Genomic DNA, 20,426 nt, shown 5'->3' with positions numbered 1-20,426 from the left:
CGCATGTGTCCCTTAAAAAATGGACATTTTAAAATACAATCAGAATGCTATTAATACACCTAACAAATTTGAAAATAATCCATTGAACACAGACTATTAACCAGTCTGTATTCAAAGTCCTCAATTGTTTAAAATATATCTTCACAGTTTTGTTCAAATCAGGATCCAAATAAGGTCTACACACTGCATTTGGTTATTAGGTCTCTTAAATCTCTCTTAATCTTTTAATTTTTGGGGGGCCATTGACTTGCTGTGGAAACCAGGTTCAGGGGTCCTGTAGAATGTTCCACATTCTGAATTTGTTCTGCTTCCTCATGGTGTCATTTAACTTGTTTCTCTATGTCAGGTACCCTGGACATTAACTCTAAAGACTTCAATAAATTCAAGTTTAACTTTTTTTTTGAAGAATATTTTATAGGTGATCCCATGTACCTTGTACTGCATCCTATTAGGAGGCAGAAAAAGTGTGATGGTCCTACTCACAGTGATGCTAAGATTGACCAGTGCCTTTAGTGGTGATAGCCTGATCTCTCCACTGTAAAGTTAATGGTTCATCCATTGATGATCTTTGCCTGAACCAGTTGTTTCATCAGCAGTTGTAGAGTGTAGTTTTCTCTCATTATCCCATACTTATTAGCTGGAATTCTAGAAAGAACTTTTATTATCAACTAAAGCTATTTAGTTACCCTGAAATAGAGTTTGTAGAGGAAAGGTGGGGTGAATGTTCAACTCTTTCTCCCTTAAATGTTAGCTTTCATAGTAAGGAGTTAGCATTTGTTCTTTACAATACAATTTAAAAATACATAGCAGTTAAATCTTGCTTCAGGAAGTAAGTATGGATTAATATCATGAGTGTGGCAGTTGATTTCCGAGAATGGGTCTATAGATGACTTCTTCTCTCCCTCCATGAGAATGGATTGGAAGAGTCCTTTCCGGGGTGCAGAGGAGCAAAAGGAAGCTCTGTCCCAGACTTTTAAGGGGCAGTGAAGGCGGGCTGTGGAAGGGCGGTGGCAGGGAGGGCTTGAGGAGGGTGGGAGGGGGCTCACTGCTTGAGCATAAGTTCTCACCTTCCCATCTGCCTCAAAGTGGTAGGAAGATGAGCCCCTGAGCCCGTCTGTCTGTGTCTTTCCTGCCTACAGACAGTGCAAGTATGAGAGTGAGATGCTGGATCGGTACCGACAGGCCCTGGAGACAGCTGTGAACCTCTCTGTGCAGCACAGCCTGCCCCCACTGCCAGGCCGCACCCTCTTGGTCTACCTGACACACGCTGATGCAGACAGGCTCTGCCCCAAGAACAACCCAGAAGGGGTAAAAATAAATAAAAATAAAAAGGGAGGTTGGTAGGAGGCTGGCATCCTAAGAGGTGTCCTGTTTCCAGACCTGGTTCTCTCAAACAAGCCCTCAGGACTGAGCTAAATGACATGAATTTGCTTCCAAGTTATCAGTCCCTCATTCCTAGGGACAATTCCAAGGATATGTTTCTCTAACCCGTTTATGGATTATAATATTAACTTCTCACATATGACTGGTACTTAACACTCTTTAAATTTCTGCTACCAAAATATGTTTCACTTTCTCTTAAGTAATCTGTGTTGAATTTGGGTGGGGTTCCTGGCTTGTCTTCCTCCCAGTCAGCTCTTTCTAAGAGCTGCTGAAGCTGCCCCCTCCTACCTGGGGATCTTGATCCCTTCCTCTTAGTCAGGACCCCTAACCAGTGGTGGTGTTTGACCTCTAGAGTTGGGAGGGCAAGGGTGGATCCCAAAACTAAGGACACTTATTTCACCTTGATACTTGTCCCATCAGCCCCCACTGAACTATGTGCTGCTATTGGTGGGAATGATGATCGCTCGGGCAGAACAGTCAGAGCTCTTGCTGTGTGGGAGAGGCACTCTGAAGACTGCTGTGCTTAAGGCAGCGGAAGGCATCTTGAAGACTGCCATTGAACTCCAGGCTCAAGTCCAGGTCAGACACCCACCCCACCCGCAAAAGATACGTGAATGGACAGAGGCCTGCTTTGAACAGCCCAAATAGTCAGAGAAGGCATGCATTTGCAGACTTTCTTACTGATCATCCGCCATGCAGCCACCTAACATGAACCTCCTTCCTTCAGGAGTTGGATGAAACAGATGAATGTCCTCTGCATACTTTGGGAGATTACCTGCTGTCTCTGGCTGCCCAAAGAGTCCCTGTGAGTATTTCCCAGCCCCTGAGAAAACTTGCCCCTTCTCCTACATTTTCCTCCACAACTGATGTATCTCAGTTCTTGACCCCTTAAAGATGACCTTTCAAACTATGTACAATATCCAGATCAGCTCCCTGTCATTTTCAATAAGCCCCCACCCACTTTTATTCTGGTAAATGTTTTATAGCTAGCTCTCTAGAAAAACGAATCATGATTCATAGCCTTTTCTACTTTCCATGGTGTAAATACTTCCACCATGCTAATTTCAAGCTACCACTGAACATAGAGTTGGGTGGAGATGTTCAGTAGGACGCCATTTTATAGCATTTCCACCATACAGATACAGTAGATGGAAATAAGCTCAAGAGTAGATAGTAGTAAATGTAGTAATTAGGTGGTGATTCATTTTGAGTATTTGTTACCTTTGTTTTGAATATGATTTACTTAATTGTAAGTTTATACAATTTAATATTTAATGATGGCTGTGTTTAATAATGGCTTACTAAATTGCTTAAAAAAAAAATCTAACAGCTCTCATGAGCCTGGGAGTGAGCTGGCCCCAGCACACCTCTGCTTCTACCCCAATCTTCACCTTAATGCCCCCCAAGTCAGGGGGGTGGCGTCCCTCATCCTCAGGGCCTGGAAACTTAGGTACCACCATTGTCAGATGAGGCAGTTTCCCCTTCCCCTCAGAGCTCTCCTAAATCTCCATCCTCAGGGAATGTCTTCTCTTGATGTTCCAGGCTCTTTGGTGTCTCTTCTATCCCTTTATCCTCTGGTCTCAGCCCTTCCCCTTTCATCTTACAGGTGGACAGAGTCATCCTCTTTGGTCAAATGATGAGTGAGAGATCGATAAATGCAGCCAAACAGCTTTTCTGGCAGCATGTGAATTCCAAGTGCCTCTTTGTTGGTGTTAACCTAAGAAGGACAAATTACATGTAAGGATGTTGACACTCCTTTCCGAGTGCCAGAAGATACTGATCCATATTTCCTCTCTCCCCCTTTCTCAGCCTGGGATACCCTCACTCTCCAAGCCCCTCCCCTTGTCTGCCATCTCTGTCTTCCTACCTCAGTTGCACTTCAGGTGCTAGGAACTTCACTGAAGTCTTCAGCCTAGCTCTGGACCCCTTTGCCAGGGTCTACCCCAGCCCCAGACCAGCATGTAGCCCTACTGAAAGTGCAGAGGCAAAAGACACTGACTCCCTGTCCCTGGCATCCTTTCTGATGGTTAGTGGCTGCTTCTTCCTTTGCCAGATCACGATCTTTGAACCCCAATGATGTGATACTCTCAGGCTGTAGTGACGGGATACTAAAGTAAGTACAGGATGGACACCAAAGGGATTGGGGGCACAGCAGAAGGGGCTGGAGCTTGGTTTCTTCTCTTCTCCTTCATTCCTGTGGTTCTACAGACTCATTTATTTTAAGTCTACATTCTGTGCTTATGGCATCATTTTAGGGAGCTCCAGTCAACTGAATGACTTAACTCAGTGACCTAACCTAGCAATATCTCACCTCCCCCCCCCCCCCCCACACACACTGAACCCCTGGGAAGGCCTTCCTGATTCTGACCTCTGGTATTCTGAGCTCATGCATTTTGTTGCCATTTATGTCAGATTCATTGCAGAGCGTGGGGCCTCCCGTCTTCTAGAACATGTGGGCCAAATGGACAAAATATTCAAGATTCCACCGCCCCCAGGAAAGACTGCGCTTCTGTCTCTCCAGCCACTGGAAGAGAATACTCCAAGACCCTTGGCTCCTATTTCCCAACCCGGGTCAGTGTGTGTTTCTTTGCCTTTGTGAATTGGGAGGGGCTGCAGCCAAAACCTGGAGAAACTTGGGTGACTGCCTGTTGAGATGCTGCCTGTTCTGTTCACCAAGCTGTGCTTTCTCTTTCTCAGGTAAGGGTTTCCCTAACATAGGAAATTGTGATATTGAGAACATGCCCATTTCTCTACTAGGGAAAGGTTAGAATATGGGGAGGGCAGCAGGTACCCTGGACATATAGCCATAGCTCAGGTAGAGGGCTGGGGACCCTAGGACCCAGCTTTCTCATTCTGCCTTTCCAAATAGTAACTTGAACCTTGGGCTGATTTCTTAATCTCTTAAAGCTGCAGTTTCCTGATGGGTAAAATGAAGGTGATGATAGTGCTTATTGCATAGTGTTGTCATGAGCATTCCATGGGCAAATAGTAAGTGCACAATAATGATCTGATGTAAAAAGGACAGATGTGTGAGAAGTGGCAAGTGGAGGTTAAATTCCCTTGCCCTCCAGTTGAGGCTACCAGCATTTTTCTCTCTGGAGGCCTGCTGGATACCTCTCTGCTGTCTGTCTTTCCTGGCTTGTGCTCAGCCAGTGGGAACCAGGTTGGTGGGGCTGATCCCTAGGCTGAGCCCTGCCCTCTGCTCACCCCCAGGTGGCGCACCATCCGGCTGTTCATTTCATCCACTTTCCGGGACATGCACGGAGAGCGAGACCTGCTGATGAGGTCTGTGCTGCCGGTGTTGCAGGCCCGAGCAGCCCCCCACCATATCAGCCTTCACGGCATTGACTTGCGCTGGGGCATCACCGAGGAGGAGACCCTCAGGAACAGGTGTGGGGGCCACAGAGAGAGAGGCTGGATCAGAATGGGGGGTTGAGTGGTGGAGCTGAGGTGGGGCAGGGTTGGGGCTGCAAAGGTGGATGAGGGCCGAGGGAAAGGAGTTTCCCCTTGGATGCTGGTGAGAGCAGTCTGCCTTCGCTTTGCTCATTTGTGAGCTGGGCCCTGTCTCCTTATTCATGCCTGTGTTCCCTGATACTGTGACCCAGTGAACCTGCATGTCCCTATAACCATGCCTACAGACAACTGGAGGTGTGCCTCAGGGAGGTGGAGAACTCGCAGCTGTTCGTGGGGATTCTGGGCTCCCGCTATGGCTACATTCCCACCAACTACACCGTCCCTGACCTTCCACACTTCCGCTGGGTAAGGCCGACAACAAGGCTGGATCATGAACTGGGAAGGAAACAAAGGTTGGGGCAGGGGCGGGGAGAAGCCATGGTTTGTCAGGATCTCGGACTGCACTGGTAGGTCCTTGAGACTTGAAGTGGCACAAAGGCCGAAGAATCTGTGAGTGGTTAAGTCCAGTGGAGGGAATGCCTTGGAGAAGTTCCTCCAAATTTGGTCCTGGGATGCAAGGGGTGAGAGGGTAGGTCATCAGACAGATCTGATTCCCCTTCTGTCTTTTACATATTGCATGGCATAGCTACTCAACCTACCCTAGCCTCATTCCCCATCTATTAAAGAGAAGCAATGATATCTACATTGCAGGATTATTATGTGCATTTAAAATCACCTACTAAAAAATGTTTGGCATATGACAGGCATTCAGTAAATTTTAGCTATTAGCTATGTTTTGTTGGCTTGTGTCTAGAAGGAAGGAGGAACATTACAGAGATGAGGGAGCCCTGGGGCCTAGGCCAATCTGGAAGGAGAGGTGAGTGTGGCCTAGGATTGAGCCCCACCTATTCTCCACTTCCACCCCCCAGGCCCAGCAGTACCCTCCTGGTCGCTCAGTGACAGAGATGGAGGTGATGCAGTTCCTGCATCGGAGCCTCCGCCTCCAGTCCCCTGCCCAGGCTTTCATCTACACCCGGGAATCCAGCTTCCTCAGGTACCTCCCCTGTTGCCTTCAGGGCCAAATCTTTGCCGAAGGACAGACAGGCTGAGTGGTCCTGTCTTCTCTCCCCAGTATTCAGAATTCAGGTGGGGGGAGCTAGATGAGAGAAATAGGGCTCCAGAGGGCTTGCCTTTGTAGCCCCAAATCAGCCTTGGAGCTGACGTTTGGGGGTCTTTGTTGGAGAAGTTCCAAGGAATGACAGCCAGGTCTGATGGTTGGGGGTGCAGGGAGGTTGAGGTCTGAATCCAGCCCCACTCTTGGGGTAACTTTGGTGGGTCAGCTCTGTGCCAGATGCCTGGAAGTCTGATTTTATATCTGAGTCTGAAGAGGCTGCACATCGGATCTCAGAACTGAAACACTACCTGAGCAGACAGAAAGAGATTACCTTTCGCAGGTGAGCTGGGGGAGGCAGAGAGCACCTGCACAGAGAGATGTGGTCAGGGGAGCTAGGCCTGTTCTGACTCTGGGTGTGCTTGCTTTACCCCTAGATACCCCTGTGAGTGGGGGGGTGTGGTGGCTGGCCGGCCCTATGTTGGGGGACTGGAGGAGTTTGGGCAGTTGGTTCTGCAGGATGTGTGGACTATGATCCAGAAGCTTTACATACAGGTCAGCAGGAGCCCTGGTGGCTAGGGGAGTGTGTGTGTGTGTGTGTGTGTGTGTGATGGGTGGGGTGAGGTGGTGGTGGTGGTAGGGTGGCCTGGATAGTCCTGAGTGGGGGATGGGGAGGTAATTTGGCAGGAGCCCTGTGAGCTTTGGGTGTGGGTCCTGAGGGCATGGAGATACGGGTGGTCACTGCCGCATGTGCCCTTAGCCTGGATCTCAGCTGGAGCAGCCAGGATCTATCGCAGATGATGATTCAGTCCAAGCCACCTTTCAGCAGCTGCAGAGCCCACCCAGTCCTGCCCGACCACGCCTTCTTCAGGACACAGTGCAGCTGCTGATGCTGCGCCAGGGGAGGCTGAGCCTGGTGATCGGACAATCAGGACAGGGCAAGACTGCCTTCCTGGTAAGAGTCCTAGAGGTCTGGGTGGGAGGGCTGGGTGGAATTAGGAGGTAGGGCATAGGGATTTTGTGCAAGTAAAGTGTGACCATATTTTCTGCTCCCACCCCATGCAGGCATCCCTCGTGTCAACTCTGCAGGCTCCTGAAGGGACTAAAGTAGCCCCCTTAGTGTTCTTCCACTTTTCAGGGGCCCGCCCTGACCAGAGTCTTGCCCTCACCCTGCTCAGACGCCTCTGTACCTATCTGCATGACCACTTGCAAGACCCCAGTGCCCTCCCCAAAACCTATCGGTGTGTATCATTGCCCCGTTAGCCCAGCCTTCTGATACCACATGACACCACTCCTGCATCTCCCTGTCCTGCTGACCCCGGTCCTTCGCTCCACACACAGAGGCTTGGTGTGGGAGCTGCAGCAGAAGCTACTGCCCAAGTCTGCTCAGTCCCTGCATCCTGGCCAGACCCTGGTGCTGATCATCGATGGGGCCGACAGGTTGGTGGACCAGAATGGGCAGCTGATCTCAGACTGGATTCCAAAGACCCTCCCCCGGGTGAGTGTGAGAAGGGGGTGGGGGGTGGGAGGCAGATTGGGGAGAGAGGAGGGGGACCCCTCCAACATTGTTCTCCTTTTCTTTCTGCCTGTCTGCCCCTTGGCCCGAATATCAGTCGGTACACCTGGTGCTGAGTGTGTCTAGTGACACAGGCCTGGGGGAGACCCTTGAGCAGAGCCAAGATGCCCATGTGGCGGCGCTGGGGCCTCTGGAGCCATGTGCCCGGGCCCGGATGGTGAGAGAGGAGCTGGCTCTGTATGGGAAGCGGCTGGAGGAGTCACCTTTTAACAACCAGGTTGGATCCAGGCCAGGGCTGGTGGGTGTTGGGGCGTATCTGGGGGCAGTGAGGACCCGGGGTGCTGAGGCTGCCAGCTGCCCCACACAGACCTGAACCTTGATTTTCTCAAGATCTCTGTGCCAGGGGAAGTTGCTAATAAGATAGCTGTGCTTCCTTATAGCCTAACCCACCCTCTTTCCATGGTGAACAGCCTTTGCAGTACCTGTCCGGGTGAGGGAGGAGTGATGCTGTGGTTCTCTGGTCGGGTAGGCTGAGCCACGAGGGTTTCCCTGACAGAGGGGCTGGCTGGGCAGAGCAGTGTAGGGAGGGGTGATGCCGGGGATCTTCCCCCAGCTGGAGGCTCCGAGGAGGAGGAACTGCCTGGCAGAGGGCTTGGTGCTGGGGGCGGAGGGCAGGTGGGCCGAGGGCTGGCTGTGGGCGGGTGCTGTGTCTCCCGGATTCCCCACACTGAGTCCTCCGAGTGTCCTCAGATGCAGCTGCTGCTGGTGAAGCGGGGGTCAGCCCTGCCGCTCTACCTGCGCTTGGTCACCGATCACCTGAGGCTCTTCACAGTATATGAGCAGGTCAGTTGAGTGTGTAAACCCCCCACTCCTCAGGCTCTGAATCCTACTCCCAGGTCCCATTCTCCATTCAGCTTCTTTGTCTCCTTATCCCATCCTATCATCCCTTGTCTGTGAGCACTCGTTCCACATCCTCACCTCTTCCCTACCCTCATTTCTATCCCATCCGTTTCTCTTTACTTTGTCATCCCTTCCCACCCTGCCCCCTCCCCCTGACTGCACAACCAAGGCCGTAATCGAAGCTGCTCCCCCCAACCCAAATGAAACACAGTCTCCCTCCTCTCCCAGGTGTCCGAGAGACTCCGGACCCTGCCTGCCACCGTCCCCCTGCTGCTGCAGCACATCCTGAGCACCCTAGAGCAAGAGCATGGCCCCGATGTCCTTCCCCAAGCCTTGGCCATCCTTGAGGTCACACGTAGTGGTCAGTGCTAGGGATGGGTTAAGAGGCTGAGGGCTCAGGGAGTGGATGACCTGGGTTCAGATGGGACGTCAGTGAACAGTGTAACGAGGGGTTAGGGGTTGCAGGGGTGTTCTGTGAGGTTGGGGGACAGCCTCAGAGAGGTTGGGCTTTCAGGTCTAACTGTGGATCAGTTACATGGAGTGCTGAGTGCATGGCGAAGACTACCCGGGGGAACTAAGACCTGGGAAGAAGCAGTGGCTGCTGGTAGCAGTGGGGACCCCTACCCCATGGGCCCGTTTGCCTACCTTGTCCAGAGCCTGCGCAGGTAAAGGTGCCCCTCGCCGAACTCCACAGCAACCTCATTGTGTCTTTCTGTCTTTGAGCCGGGACTCCCTGTGATCCTTCCTTCATCCCCGCTTCCCTCCATATATCCCCGACACCTGTCTCCAGACCCCAGAGAGGCTGCCTCTCTAGTTACCATTATTTCAGGCAGGGACAGAAGCCCATGGCTGTACCAGGATGCTCACTGACGGGTCTCCTCCCTCTCCTCTCCTCCTTCTCCTCTCCTCCTTCTCTCCTAGTTTGCTAGGGGAGGGCCCTCTGGAGCGCCCTGGTGCTCGACTCTGTCTCCCAGAAGGACCCCTGAGAACAGCAGCCAAACGTCGATATGGGAAGAGGTTGGGACTGGAGAGCACGGCGCACATCCTCATCGCAGGTGACTGTGGCCAGAGTCAGCCTGGGGCCCTGAGTGGGCCTTGGCCTGGAGCTTCCCACCAGCTGGACCCCTCACCTGCCACCCCAGTGGGGAGATGGCTCTTGCTGAAGCCTGGGGCATGTGGGCCAGCGGGTGCTGCAGGCCTGATCCCAGCTCACTGTCTGTTCCTCTGACCCATACCTACAGCTCACCTCTGGAAGATGTGTGACCCTGATGCCTCAGGTACCTTCCAGAGTTGCCCTCCTGAGGCTCTGGAAGACCTTCCTTACCACCTGGTTAGTGCTCTGACTCCTACGCCAAGCAATTGGCAATAGCTTTAGACAATCTGAGAACCTCCACACCACCCCTGCCTCTGTCATTAGCCTCTCCCAAGCTACCTGTACCTCTCTCCTTTCAGTTTTCCTGCCCTTCTCCTTCAGGGCTTTTGCCCCAACTCCCAGCTACACAGGTGGGATCTAAGACATTAACCCTCTTCACCAACCTCTAATGAATCCAATCTGACTCTTCCCAGCTCCAGAGCGGAAACCGTGGCCTACTTGCCAAGTTCCTCTCCAGTCTCCAAGTGGTGGCTGCACACCTAGAACAGGGCCTGCTCTCTAGACTCCTGGAGGCCCATGGACTTTATGGTGAGATGAGTGCTAGGTGGTTTCTTCTCTGAGATTTGTGACTCTTAGTTGTGGACATGGAGGCTCTGCTCAGGGGGAAGGTTAATGAAAAGAACAGTCAAATTTCTATTCCAAGTTGAAAAAGCAAGAGGGCAAGTTAGGCAATATCCAGGAGACTTGCCTAGATTTCTTAGGCCAAAGGTTCTCAAGCTTTATTTAGTGGGCAGAAAATTAGCTGGGAAACTTGTTTGAATTGCAGTTCCCTGAGTCCCCAGTTCTGATTCCCTCCATCTCAAATGGGGCTCAAAGCTTTGCCCTTTCAATGGGGGATCCTGATGTGGGGCTGGAGGGCCACACTTTGAGACTTTCCATTTTATTTTTTTTTAAATTCAATTTTATTGAGATATATTCACATACCATGCAGTCATACAAAGTGTACATTCAGTTGTTCACAGTACCATTAGATAGTTGTGCGTTCATCACCAAAATTAATTTTTGAACATTTTCATTAACACACACACACACAAATAATAAGAATAAAAAGTAAAGTGAAAAAGAACAATTAACGTAAAAAAGAACACTGGATGCCCTTTTTTTTTTTTGCTCCCATTTTTCTACTCATCCATCCATAAACGAGACAAAGGGGAGTGTGGTCCATAGAGCTTTCCCAATCACATTGTCACCCCTCATAAGCTACATTTTTATACAATTGTCTTCAAAATTCGAGGTTTCTGGGTTGTAGTTTGATAGTTTCAGGTACTTACTGCTAGCTATTCCAATTCATTTGAACCTAAAAAGAGACTTTCCATTTTGGACACACCATAATATTTCATTTGCTGTTGGGATTAACCAGGTCCAGGGTGGCTCCCTGATGAAACTCTGCCTATTTTGTAGCTTCTTCAGTCCCTGAAGAGGAACCAGAGCTCCCTGAGGCAGATGTTGCAGTATTTCGCACCTTCCTGAGGCAGCAGGCTCCACTGCTCAGCCAGTACCCTCTACTCCTGCCCCAGCAGGCAGCCAACCAGCCTCTGGACTCACCTCTTTGCCACCAGGCCCCCCAGCTCTCCCGGAGATGGCACCTGCAGTGTGCACTGCGGTGGCTTAATAAACCCCAGACCATGGGAACCCAGCAAAGGTAAACCCTCGACCCAGACCCTGATAAGCCCTCCAGGGACACAAGCTGCAGCCTTTCAAAAGTAGGGAGGACCAATCACTACAAAGAGGCAGATTTAGGTGCAGATGGATTCACATTCACTTCCCTTGTCTCATTTTCTCCTCTTCCTACTGTTTTTTTGTTTGTTTTATTTTTAGCTTCGGTCTGTCTCTGGCAGTTTCCTCATCCCCCACAGCTGTGGCCTTCTCTCCCAATGGGCAAAGAGCAGCTGTGGGCACTGCCAGTGGGACAGTTCACCTTTTGGACCTGCACACGTGGCAGGTATGATACTCAAGGCATGGCAGAGTTTATCTTCAGAACAGCCTCGCAGACTGCCCTGAAGCCCTAGACAAGCCACATTCAACCCGTTACCACCTTTGTTGATTCAGCAAAAACTTCACTCCCCTCATATCAGACCAAAGGGCTTGGTCAAAAAACCAATCACACAATAAATATTTGCTACACACCTTCCATTCAAAGCGCTGTGCTAAGCATTGCAAGGAACACAGCACATAGAGAACATTTTCTTTGTCCACCAAATGGTCAGTTTTGTTGGGAGACATACAATGTAAAAAAGGATCCAAAACTTAGCAGTATGACATGGGTATGAGCTGAGTTGTACGGTTATAGGAGGACATAGGATGAAGAAGAGTAGACATTCCAAGCTGAATGAGGAACCTGAGCAAAGACACAGGGAGAGAATATTTCTTGTTAATTGCTAGGAATGATTAGAGCAGAAGTTGCTTATGGGAGAGTAACAGTAGATTAGGCTGGAGTGGTATGTCCCCCACAGCCACTTTCTCTCCTCTTCTACCCATATCATACCCCTGCAGCATGTATGCATGCATGGACATAAGCCCATTCATTCCTCAGACCCACCCAAATTTCCCTGTGACTCGGGGAATAGGTATGGAGTTTGGGGTGGGGGAGAAGTGACCACTTGAATCATGAGGCCCCACTTGAACCTGTGTTTCGCCTAGGACTGTAGAGACCCAAGAGCTGAATCCCTTCTTGCCTTGGCCTCTTACTTGGTTGGGGCCTGGAGTGGTGGGACAAGAGGGTAGCAGGAGTGGCCTGAGCCGAGCTTCTCCCCTCGCTCTCACAGGAGGTGAAGTCTGTGGTGAGTGGCTGTGATGGGATCTCCTCTTGCTTGTTCCTCTCGGACAGCGCCCTGTTTCTTACTGCCTTTGATGGGCTCCTGGAGCTCTGGGACCTGCAGCATGGTTGTCGGTAAGGGGTCCCTCCCCATGTTGCAGAGTGAGGGCCTTAACCTATTTGCCAAAAGCTCAGAAGGAGGGGAATGAGGAGGGAGCCTAGAGCCAGGGGACCCCTGGGCCTGACTTTGTCTTCATGAGATAGGGTGCTCCAGACAAAGGCTCACCAGCACCAAATCACCAGCTGCTGCCTGAGCCCAGACCGCCGGTTACTGGCCACCGTGTGCCTGGGAGGATGCCTAAAGGTAATGACCTGCTCCATTAGGTTGTTCTATGTGGCAGTGGCTGTTGACCCTTTGGCCTGGGGAAGCTTTCCCTACTGAAGGTAGGAGACTGGACAAGGTGACCCCTTGGAGAGCTGGGTGTTAGAAGCACAGGTATCTGGGTTTGCATCCTGATTCCTGGCCTTCTTTCTCCTCCAGTTGTGGGACACAGTCTGTGGGCAGCTGGCCTCCCAGCACACCTGTCCCAAGCCCCTGAACTGTGTTGCCTTCCACCCAGAGGGGCAGGTGGTAGCCACAGGCAGCTGGGCTGGCAGCTTTAGCTTCTTCCAGGTAGATGGGCTCAAAGTCAGCAAGGTAAGAAGGTCCTGCGTAGCCCTGGGGAAGGAAGCACGGGGGGCAGTGGGAGACGAGGAATGATGTTCATCAGCTGTCTGTGTCTCTGGGCTTGTGTTGAGAGCAGGCCCTGACATTTCAATTTCCAACTCCCTATGTAGGAACTGGGGGCCCCAGGTGCCTCTGTCCGTACCTTGGCCTTCAATCTGCCCGGGCGGGTTGTGGCTGTAGGCCGGCTGGACAGGATGGTGGAGCTCTGGGCCTGGCAAGAGGGGGCACGGCTGGCTGCCTTCCCTGCCCACCATGGCTTTGTTGCTGCTGCCCTTTTCCTACATGCTGGGGGCCAGTTACTGACGGCTGGAGAGGATGGCAAGGTCAGGTGATAGAAGGGCTGGTGGTGGGTCATGAGGAGAGGGTCACAAAGGCAGGGGCTAATTCAGTGAGGATGGGGGCCATTGTTGAGGAGACTATGGAAGAAGTTTGGCTAGTGGGAGCTATGGCGAGAGGAGGGCCTCCGGAAGGAGGGCTTGGCTGGGGGTGGCCGTAATCCTTGGGGTAAAGGACCAGCTGGCGGAGGTGCAGGATCTCCAAGCCCTTTTCTCGGCCCGCAGGTTCAGGTGTGGTCAGGGTCTCTTGGTCGGCCCCGTGGTTGCCTGGGTTCCTGTTCTCTCTCTCCTGCCCTCTCTGTGGCTCTCAGCCCAGATGGTGATCAGGTGGCCGTTGGGTACCGAGTGGATGGCATTAGGATCTATAGAGTCTCTTCAGGTACAGAAAGGGGCAGGGATGTGGTGGAAAGTGGGCATCCCCAAGCCCTCCTCCCATTCCAGGAGTCTTACTCACTTGTTTTCTCTCATTCTCTAGGTTCCCAGAGGGCTCTGTGCCAGGCACTAGACGTGGCAGTGTCTGCACTAGCCTGGCTAAGCCCGAAGGTGTTGGTCAGTGGTGGGGAAGATGGGTCCCTTCAGGGCTGGATACTCAAGGAAAGCTCCCTCCAGTCCCTCTGGCTCCTGCATAGATCCCAGAAGCCTGTGCTGGGACTGGCCATCTCCCAGGAACTCTTGGCTGCTGCCTCAGGTACAGCTAGACCATGGGCAGGGTTGCTGAATCATTGTTCCTTGTAAATATGCTGACATCTTCCTTCAATTTATATGTATTTGTATGCATGACAAGATGTTTATATGTACATACACATACACATATAATTTTTTTTAACAACTTTCAAAGTTCTTTTACATGCATTTATCTTGAATAATTGGTCTAGACTCTGTTCCTTCCCCTCCCCTAACCTTGATCCTGGGACCTCTTTGCAATCCCAATAATCCTTTGAGTTCCTGCCCAGTGGGAGGTCTTTGCTTTCTAAAGGAAGGTGTTTCCCTTAGAAGGAGAGAGAAGATGTTGAGGTGAACATGCATGATGGCCTTCCTCCTCGCTGATAGTGGGGGGCGGGAGGGAGGGGTGACACTTGAGAAGAGGAGAGTCTGGAGCAGCTGCCTTAAGAAGTGCAGTAGGAGTTAGAAACAAGGAGCCACGTTGCTGAGCCCAGCTCTGGCATGTCTGGCGTTCCTGTCCTGTGTGCTCTTACTAGAACTGACCTCTGGCCAAGGCCTCTCCACGGTCCCTGCTACTCCCTCCACCCCTCCCTTGGAGCCCTGCCCTCAGACATCGCCCTTGGTCCTGACAGTTACCTTTGTCTTTGGCCACCCAGGCCTGTCTTGACTCCTCTTTCAGGGAGACTTTCTTTCTCACTATTTCCAACGCAGAGGATTTCACAGTGCGGCTGTGGCCGAGGCAGTTGCTGACCCTGCCACGAAAGGCAGAAGAGCTTCCCTGTGGTACTGAGCTCCGAGGACATGAGGGCCCTGTGAGCTGCTGTAGCTTCAGCACTGATGGAGGCAGCCTGGCCACTGGGGGCAGGGATCGGGTAAGCCGCAGAAGGATGTCACCCTGGGGCCCTCCTCCCCCTGGGCCCCACAGGCCCTCTGGTTCCAAGATTCCTTAACAGCCCATTTCCCATTGCTCCCTCTTGGTTTCTGCTGGATCTATCCATCCTCCTTTCCTTGGCACCTTCTTTTCCTTGAAACTTCCTGCTTGGAACAGCCCTGGTGTTCTCACATCCCTCTCCTTGGGACCTTTGTAGAGTCTTCTGTGCTGGGACGTGAGGACACCCAAAGCCCCTATTCTGATTCGCTCCTTCTTGGCCTGTCACCGTGACTGGGTTACTGGCTGTGCCTGGACCAAAGACAGCCTACTGGTGAGTGAAGGGGTAGGGGTGAGGCAAAGCTCAGCAGGGTTCCTGGGGGAAGACAACCCCCTCCATCTCCCCATCCATCCAACCATTTTCTAAAACTCTGGCACTTAGTATGTGCCAGACATTGTGCCCAGGAAGCTCTTTGCACACATTATCTCATTTAATCTCTACAACAACTCTGTAAAGTAGATACTACTATTTCCTCTATTTCACAGAGAAGGAGATTGAGCCCAATGAACAGGCCCAGAGTCATGCAAGTGATGAATATAAGCCAGAAGACTTTCTGATAAGAAAGTCTAGCTCTTAATAAGAACTGTCTCCCAGGGGCTTGGAATACCCTGTCCCTGCAGGTGAAGGATTCTGCTGTGATTTCTAAGTCAAAAATGTGTCTCAGATTATGCATGGAGGGTTGCTGAAGCCTAGTTTCCCAGTGCAGATTCCCCATATTGTTCTCAAAAAGAGATGAGGAAGGAGTGAATATCAGTAGAATAGACTTGTCATAGTCTATCCCTCCCCTGGCTTCTAGACAGTCAGATCTTTCCTTGGCACCAGCAGATTTTCCATTTTTACCTGGGTTTGTTAACTGACATGTTAGTAACAAAGGCAATAACTACTATATTTATTAAATACTCACTATTGCCACGCAGTGTCCTTTATATAGAGACGGTCATCTCCACAGCAACCCCATCAGATAGGCCCACTGTCATTAGTCTCACTGAATGGATGAGAAGCTAAGCTCGGAGAATTAACTTGCCCTAGGTTACAGGGTTGTTCTAGTTTGCTAATGCTGCTGTTAAGTAAAACACCAGAGATGGATTGGCTTTTATAAAAGGGGGTTTGTTTGGTTACACAGTTACAGTCTTAAGGCCATAAAGTGTCCAAAGTAACACATCAACAATTGGGTACCTTCACTGGAGGATGGCCAGTGGTGTCCAGAAAACCTCTGTTAGCTGGGAAGGCACGTGGCTGGCATCTGCTCCAAAGTTCTGGTTTCAAAATGGCTTTCTCCCAGGACCTTCCTCTCTAGGCTTCAGCTTCCTCTCCAAAATGTCACTCTTAGTTGCCCTTGGGGTGTTTTCCTCTCTTAGCTTCTCCCAAGCAAAAGTCTGCTTTCAACAGCCATCTTCAAACTGTCTCTCATCTGCAGCTCCTCTCTTCTCAGCTCCTGTGCATTCTTCAAAGAGTCCCTCTTGGCTGTAGCTCCTCTTCAAAATGTCACTCTCAGCTGCTGCACTGAGTTCCTTCTGTTTGTCAGCTCATTTATATGACTCCAGTGATTTAATTTAGACCCACCCTGAATGGGTGGGGTAACACCTCCATGGAAATTATCCAATCAGAGTCGTCACCCACAATTGGGTGGGGCACATCTTCACAGAAACACTCAAAGAATTCCAGTCTAATCAACACCGATACTTGGGCCAACACAAGATTACATTGAAGACAATGGCGTTTTGCGGGACATAATACATTCAAACTGGCACAAGGGTCATGAATGGTGGAGCCAGGATTTGAACCCAGGAGAGCCCGTGTTCTTAGTCATAAGGTTTAATGCCCACTACCTTGCATTATAAGCATTCAAAATGCTGGAGGGATGCTGATAATCCCATTCCGGTAACCTCTTAACTCTACAGGTCTCCTGCTCCAGTGATGGCTCTGTGGGGCTGTGGGACCCAGAGTTGGGGCTGCAGCTGGGTCAGTTCCGGGGTCATCAGAGTGCTGTGAGCGCCGTGGTGGCTGTGGTGAGAAAACAATGCAGAACTCACCCGGGGTCTCTGGAAGGGCTAAGGGGGCTTTGGGAGACTGGGTGCATTGAGTACATAGTTCCAAAAGCAAAAAGAGTCTAAAGAATGAGATGCTTCGGACTGGGTAAGAGTAGGAAGAAGGCACTGAGGCTGAGGGTTGTGTGAGGGGAGGGAGAGGGGAACAGGAAAACATAGCTGTATCTTAGTATCATGCCTCCATGGCAGGATTATAATCTTGAGCCACCCAACACTACTGTCCCTGAGTTCTTCTCATGCTTCAACATCTCTCCCAAGCCTCTAATGCTCTGCCCACACTTCTGTGGTGGGAGTCACACTTGTCATGTCCTGCTCAGTATGACCCTGCTCTGATCCTGTGCTCTGGGGACAGGAGGAGCATGTGGTGTCAGTGGGCCGGGATGGGAACTTGAAAGTGTGGGACCATCAGGGCGTGGAGCTGACAAGCATCCCTGCTCACGCAGGACCCATTAGCCACTGTGCAGCTGCCCAGGAGCCACGTGTAGGTAATGAAATGTCAGCTACTTTCCCTCTACTCCCCCATTCCCACCCCCACCCCCTACTCCTGCCTCTTTCCTTCTTGCTTGTTTCTAACCTTCTTCTGACTTAGTCTTTATGTCTTATCAGCTGGCCAGCCTGGATCAGAGCTTCTGGTGGTAACCATTGGACTGGATGGGGCCACGCGGTTGTGGCATCCACTCTTGGTGAGTTCCCTTCAAGGAATGGGGCAGTGGGGTGGAAAGGGTCTGTAAGACAATCTTCTCCTGTGACAACCCTCCCCCCCCCCCCCCCCCACTGCCCCATCTCCATCTCTTCCTCCTAGGTATTTCAAACACACACCTTCCTGGGACACAGTGGCCCAGTCAGTGCAGCTGCTGTCTCAGAGACCTCAGGCCTCCTGCTGACCACCTCAGAGGATGGTTCTGTACGCCTCTGGCAGGTACCTAATGAAGCAGGTGAGTGCAGTGTGGAGAAAGGCAAGGTGTTAAACCGGGTGTTACTGGGACCAAGAAGGTCAAGAGCAGCCTGGTATCTCCTCTTGTATCCAGAAGTGACCCAGCTCCTAAAGAAGCAGTTTTTTCCTCTCCCAGATGACACATATATACCGAGGGGTCTGGCAGCCATCACTGCTGTAGCCTGGGCCCCAGATGGTTCCATGGCAGTGTCTGGAAATCAATCTGGAGAACTAATCTTGTGGCAGGAAGCCAAGGCTGTGGCCACAGCACAGGTGAGTTGGGGCAGCCTCAGTTCTTTGCTCTCTGAGAGTTCCTCCTGACTATGTATTTAATGGTACATGCCAGGGTTACAGGTTACAATATACCTGTGAGGGGAAAGAGCATTTAACCTGCCTTCTCTGAAATAATTAATTTAACTTATATGCACCAGGCTCCAGGCCGCATCAGTGCCCTGATCTGGTACTCAGCACACACTTTCTTCGTTCTCAGTGCGGATGAAAAAGTCAGTGAGTGGCAAGTGGAATGGCAGAAAGACTCAACACCCAGAAATTTCAGGTGAAAGGAGGGAGCTGGGTTACTGTAATAAGAACAACAGTCTCATATACCTGGGATTTTATTAAAATCACTCCACTTCTGCTTTTGAATGAGGTTGGCATGCACTGGTCAATTGGATGTTAATTTTTGAGAGGAAAAATATCCCTGGGAAATTGTTTTCTGGTCCTCACCAAGTCAATTTAAATGAATAATTATCAAGTGCCTACTTAATGCCAAGCACTGGGCTAGGTGGTGTGAACCAGAGACAAATGAGATTTGTACTTAAACTCACGAAGCTCATACTAGAGGGATGTGCACATAGGTAAATTGCCAACAATATTCAGAGTGATTCTTGCTACAGTAAAGGTATATATAAAATCCCTGGGGCTACAGACTTTGAGAAATTGTAGAAAAGAGGTGACTTTTAATGTTGGGCTTAAAGGATGAGTGGGAGTTTTCTGGTGCAGTCATTAGGTTGACAAAGGGCCTGGAGGCACAGGGTGTAGTCTGGGTACAGCCAAGTCCTTGGGTTAGTGTTAGTAATCAGAGAAAATTAGGTTGAAAAGATAAACTGGGGCCACCCTGCGGAGGGCACAGTGGTAAGAAGTTTGGGCTTTACTATCATAGAGTTTTGAGCAGACTAGTCATCTGCATTTCAGGAAGAGAACTCTGGTGGCAATATGGGGGGCGGGGAGGGTGGGGGTGGATCGTAGTAGAGAGGTACTAAGGTAGGAAGGCACTTTACAGTCGTTGCCGGAGCCCAGGGAAAATATATGCAGGCCCTGACCTCAACAGTGGGGATGAGAGGAGAGGTATAGATGCAGACAGGTTGGTTACAGGAGGCATCTACAGGGCTTAATGACCATTGTTGGTAGGGAGGGAAGGAAAAGCCAATAATGTTAGAGATTCCTATTCTGAGCAAGTAAGCGGGTGGTGATGATGAATACTGATATTTAAAAAAAAAAAAAACCAGAGGAACTGGACTTGTAGGGAAGGTAATATATGTTGTTTAAACTTCACTCCTGAAGAATTCATGGGCATTGAGGAACCTTAGAGAGGTGGACTAAAGTAAGATTTTTCTCTGTCCAATTTCTTGGTTTAAGCTGTAGCCTTCACTTGAACCGAGTTCTGCAAGAGGACCTTGGGGTCCTGACAGGGCTAGGCCTGGCCCCTGATGGTCAGTCCCTCATCCTGGCCAAAGCGGATTTGAAATTACTGCACATGAAGCCAGGGGATCCTCCCTCTGTATTCTGGTAAGATACAAAATGCTGCTTCCTCCTAAGCTGGAGAAATAGGAAAAATGGGTTAGTGGTTACCCTGAGGTTGGGTTTAACTTAAAACAAACCACTGGGATCTTATAGAGAGGTATTCCTGGGCTCAGCCTGTTGTTGTTTTTTTTTTTTTTTTTCCTTTTAAATGCAATTTTTTAAGATATAGTCATGTACCATACAAACCATCCAAAGTATATAATCAGTTTTTTTTTTTCTTTTTTTTTAATGAACCAGGAGCAACCATGCAGAAAATGGACTCACGATGTTGTCCATCCACAAGGAATATGGTGTGTTTGTTTGGCAGCCAATGGCCCCTGAAGTTCTTTCTTTCTTGGTAAGTCCTCTTTGGGTGTATGTTAAAGCAAACATTTGTCTAGGACCAATGTTTCTCAACCTTGGGGCCCATCATGGAGGATAAGGGGAAGAGAAAAGCAGTTGGCTCCAAATCCCCTTCTTCAACTGGAGTTGTTCTACTTAAGAGCTTTATCTATTGGAGTTCCCTGTAAGATTTCATTGATACAAAAAGGCATTCAACTGCTTAAAAAAAAATCATGGGAAACTGTGACCCTAGGAATTTTCTTAATTGTATTGAGAAAATACATGTCTGTCTGTCTTTGCTACCGTGACTGCTGGCATCTTGAGGGCAAGGACTGCATCTTGTCTCTCTCATCTTACTTAGACATTGCCTCATAGACACTCCCCATCTGCTGGTTTGGGTGTGTCCAAAGCTGGATGGTCACTGCATATATAGGTTCCTGGGAGCCTCTTGTCCC

At 50.3% G+C, this 20,426-nt stretch overlaps 1 protein-coding gene across 7 annotated transcripts in view; it reads left to right on the top strand.

Moving 5' to 3' along the window:
- The window catches only part of TEP1 (telomerase associated protein 1), a 41,383-nt gene that overhangs the window by 17,646 nt on the left and 3,311 nt on the right, over nucleotides 1–20,426 (top strand). For 3 of the 7 annotated variants that reach the window (XM_037834426.1, XM_037834427.1, XM_037834429.1), the window contains exons 13-50: nucleotides 1,140–1,308; nucleotides 1,804–1,962; nucleotides 2,111–2,188; nucleotides 2,990–3,120; nucleotides 3,437–3,496; nucleotides 3,796–3,954; nucleotides 4,597–4,773; nucleotides 5,022–5,142; nucleotides 5,706–5,830; nucleotides 6,117–6,230; nucleotides 6,325–6,442; nucleotides 6,648–6,842; nucleotides 6,953–7,128; nucleotides 7,229–7,385; nucleotides 7,501–7,680; nucleotides 8,154–8,246; nucleotides 8,532–8,664; nucleotides 8,818–8,968; nucleotides 9,225–9,358; nucleotides 9,545–9,633; nucleotides 9,870–9,984; nucleotides 10,858–11,098; nucleotides 11,275–11,398; nucleotides 12,222–12,346; nucleotides 12,476–12,575; nucleotides 12,753–12,908; nucleotides 13,049–13,261; nucleotides 13,499–13,652; nucleotides 13,749–13,961; nucleotides 14,648–14,808; nucleotides 15,025–15,138; nucleotides 16,767–16,874; nucleotides 17,266–17,398; nucleotides 17,520–17,596; nucleotides 17,716–18,120; nucleotides 18,279–18,403; nucleotides 19,486–19,635; nucleotides 19,888–19,987. In XM_037834426.1, coding sequence (XP_037690354.1) covers nucleotides 1,140–1,308; nucleotides 1,804–1,962; nucleotides 2,111–2,188; nucleotides 2,990–3,120; nucleotides 3,437–3,496; nucleotides 3,796–3,954; nucleotides 4,597–4,773; nucleotides 5,022–5,142; nucleotides 5,706–5,830; nucleotides 6,117–6,230; nucleotides 6,325–6,442; nucleotides 6,648–6,842; nucleotides 6,953–7,128; nucleotides 7,229–7,385; nucleotides 7,501–7,680; nucleotides 8,154–8,246; nucleotides 8,532–8,664; nucleotides 8,818–8,968; nucleotides 9,225–9,358; nucleotides 9,545–9,633; nucleotides 9,870–9,984; nucleotides 10,858–11,098; nucleotides 11,275–11,398; nucleotides 12,222–12,346; nucleotides 12,476–12,575; nucleotides 12,753–12,908; nucleotides 13,049–13,261; nucleotides 13,499–13,652; nucleotides 13,749–13,961; nucleotides 14,648–14,808; nucleotides 15,025–15,138; nucleotides 16,767–16,874; nucleotides 17,266–17,398; nucleotides 17,520–17,596; nucleotides 17,716–18,120; nucleotides 18,279–18,403; nucleotides 19,486–19,635; nucleotides 19,888–19,987 — 5,533 coding nt within the window. Of the gene's footprint in view, nucleotides 1–1,139; nucleotides 1,309–1,803; nucleotides 1,963–2,110; nucleotides 2,189–2,989; nucleotides 3,121–3,436; nucleotides 3,497–3,795; nucleotides 3,955–4,596; nucleotides 4,774–5,021; nucleotides 5,143–5,705; nucleotides 5,831–6,116; nucleotides 6,231–6,324; nucleotides 6,443–6,647; nucleotides 6,843–6,952; nucleotides 7,129–7,228; nucleotides 7,386–7,500; nucleotides 7,681–8,153; nucleotides 8,247–8,531; nucleotides 8,665–8,817; nucleotides 8,969–9,224; nucleotides 9,359–9,544; nucleotides 9,634–9,869; nucleotides 9,985–10,857; nucleotides 11,099–11,274; nucleotides 11,399–12,221; nucleotides 12,347–12,475; nucleotides 12,576–12,752; nucleotides 12,909–13,048; nucleotides 13,262–13,498; nucleotides 13,653–13,748; nucleotides 13,962–14,647; nucleotides 14,809–15,024; nucleotides 15,139–16,766; nucleotides 16,875–17,265; nucleotides 17,399–17,519; nucleotides 17,597–17,715; nucleotides 18,121–18,278; nucleotides 18,404–19,485; nucleotides 19,636–19,887; nucleotides 19,988–20,426 lie in introns of those variants that run through there. The other 4 variants (XM_037834431.1, XM_037834430.1, XR_005216494.1 and 1 more) reach the window with 4 other exon arrangements.

Source organism: Choloepus didactylus, chromosome 4 (assembly GCF_015220235.1).
Source record: "Choloepus didactylus isolate mChoDid1 chromosome 4, mChoDid1.pri, whole genome shotgun sequence".
NCBI classification, from domain to species: domain Eukaryota; kingdom Metazoa; phylum Chordata; class Mammalia; order Pilosa; family Megalonychidae; genus Choloepus; species Choloepus didactylus.
Note: the sequence above shows the minus strand (reverse complement) of the source record. Positions and strands in the feature narration are given on the sequence as shown.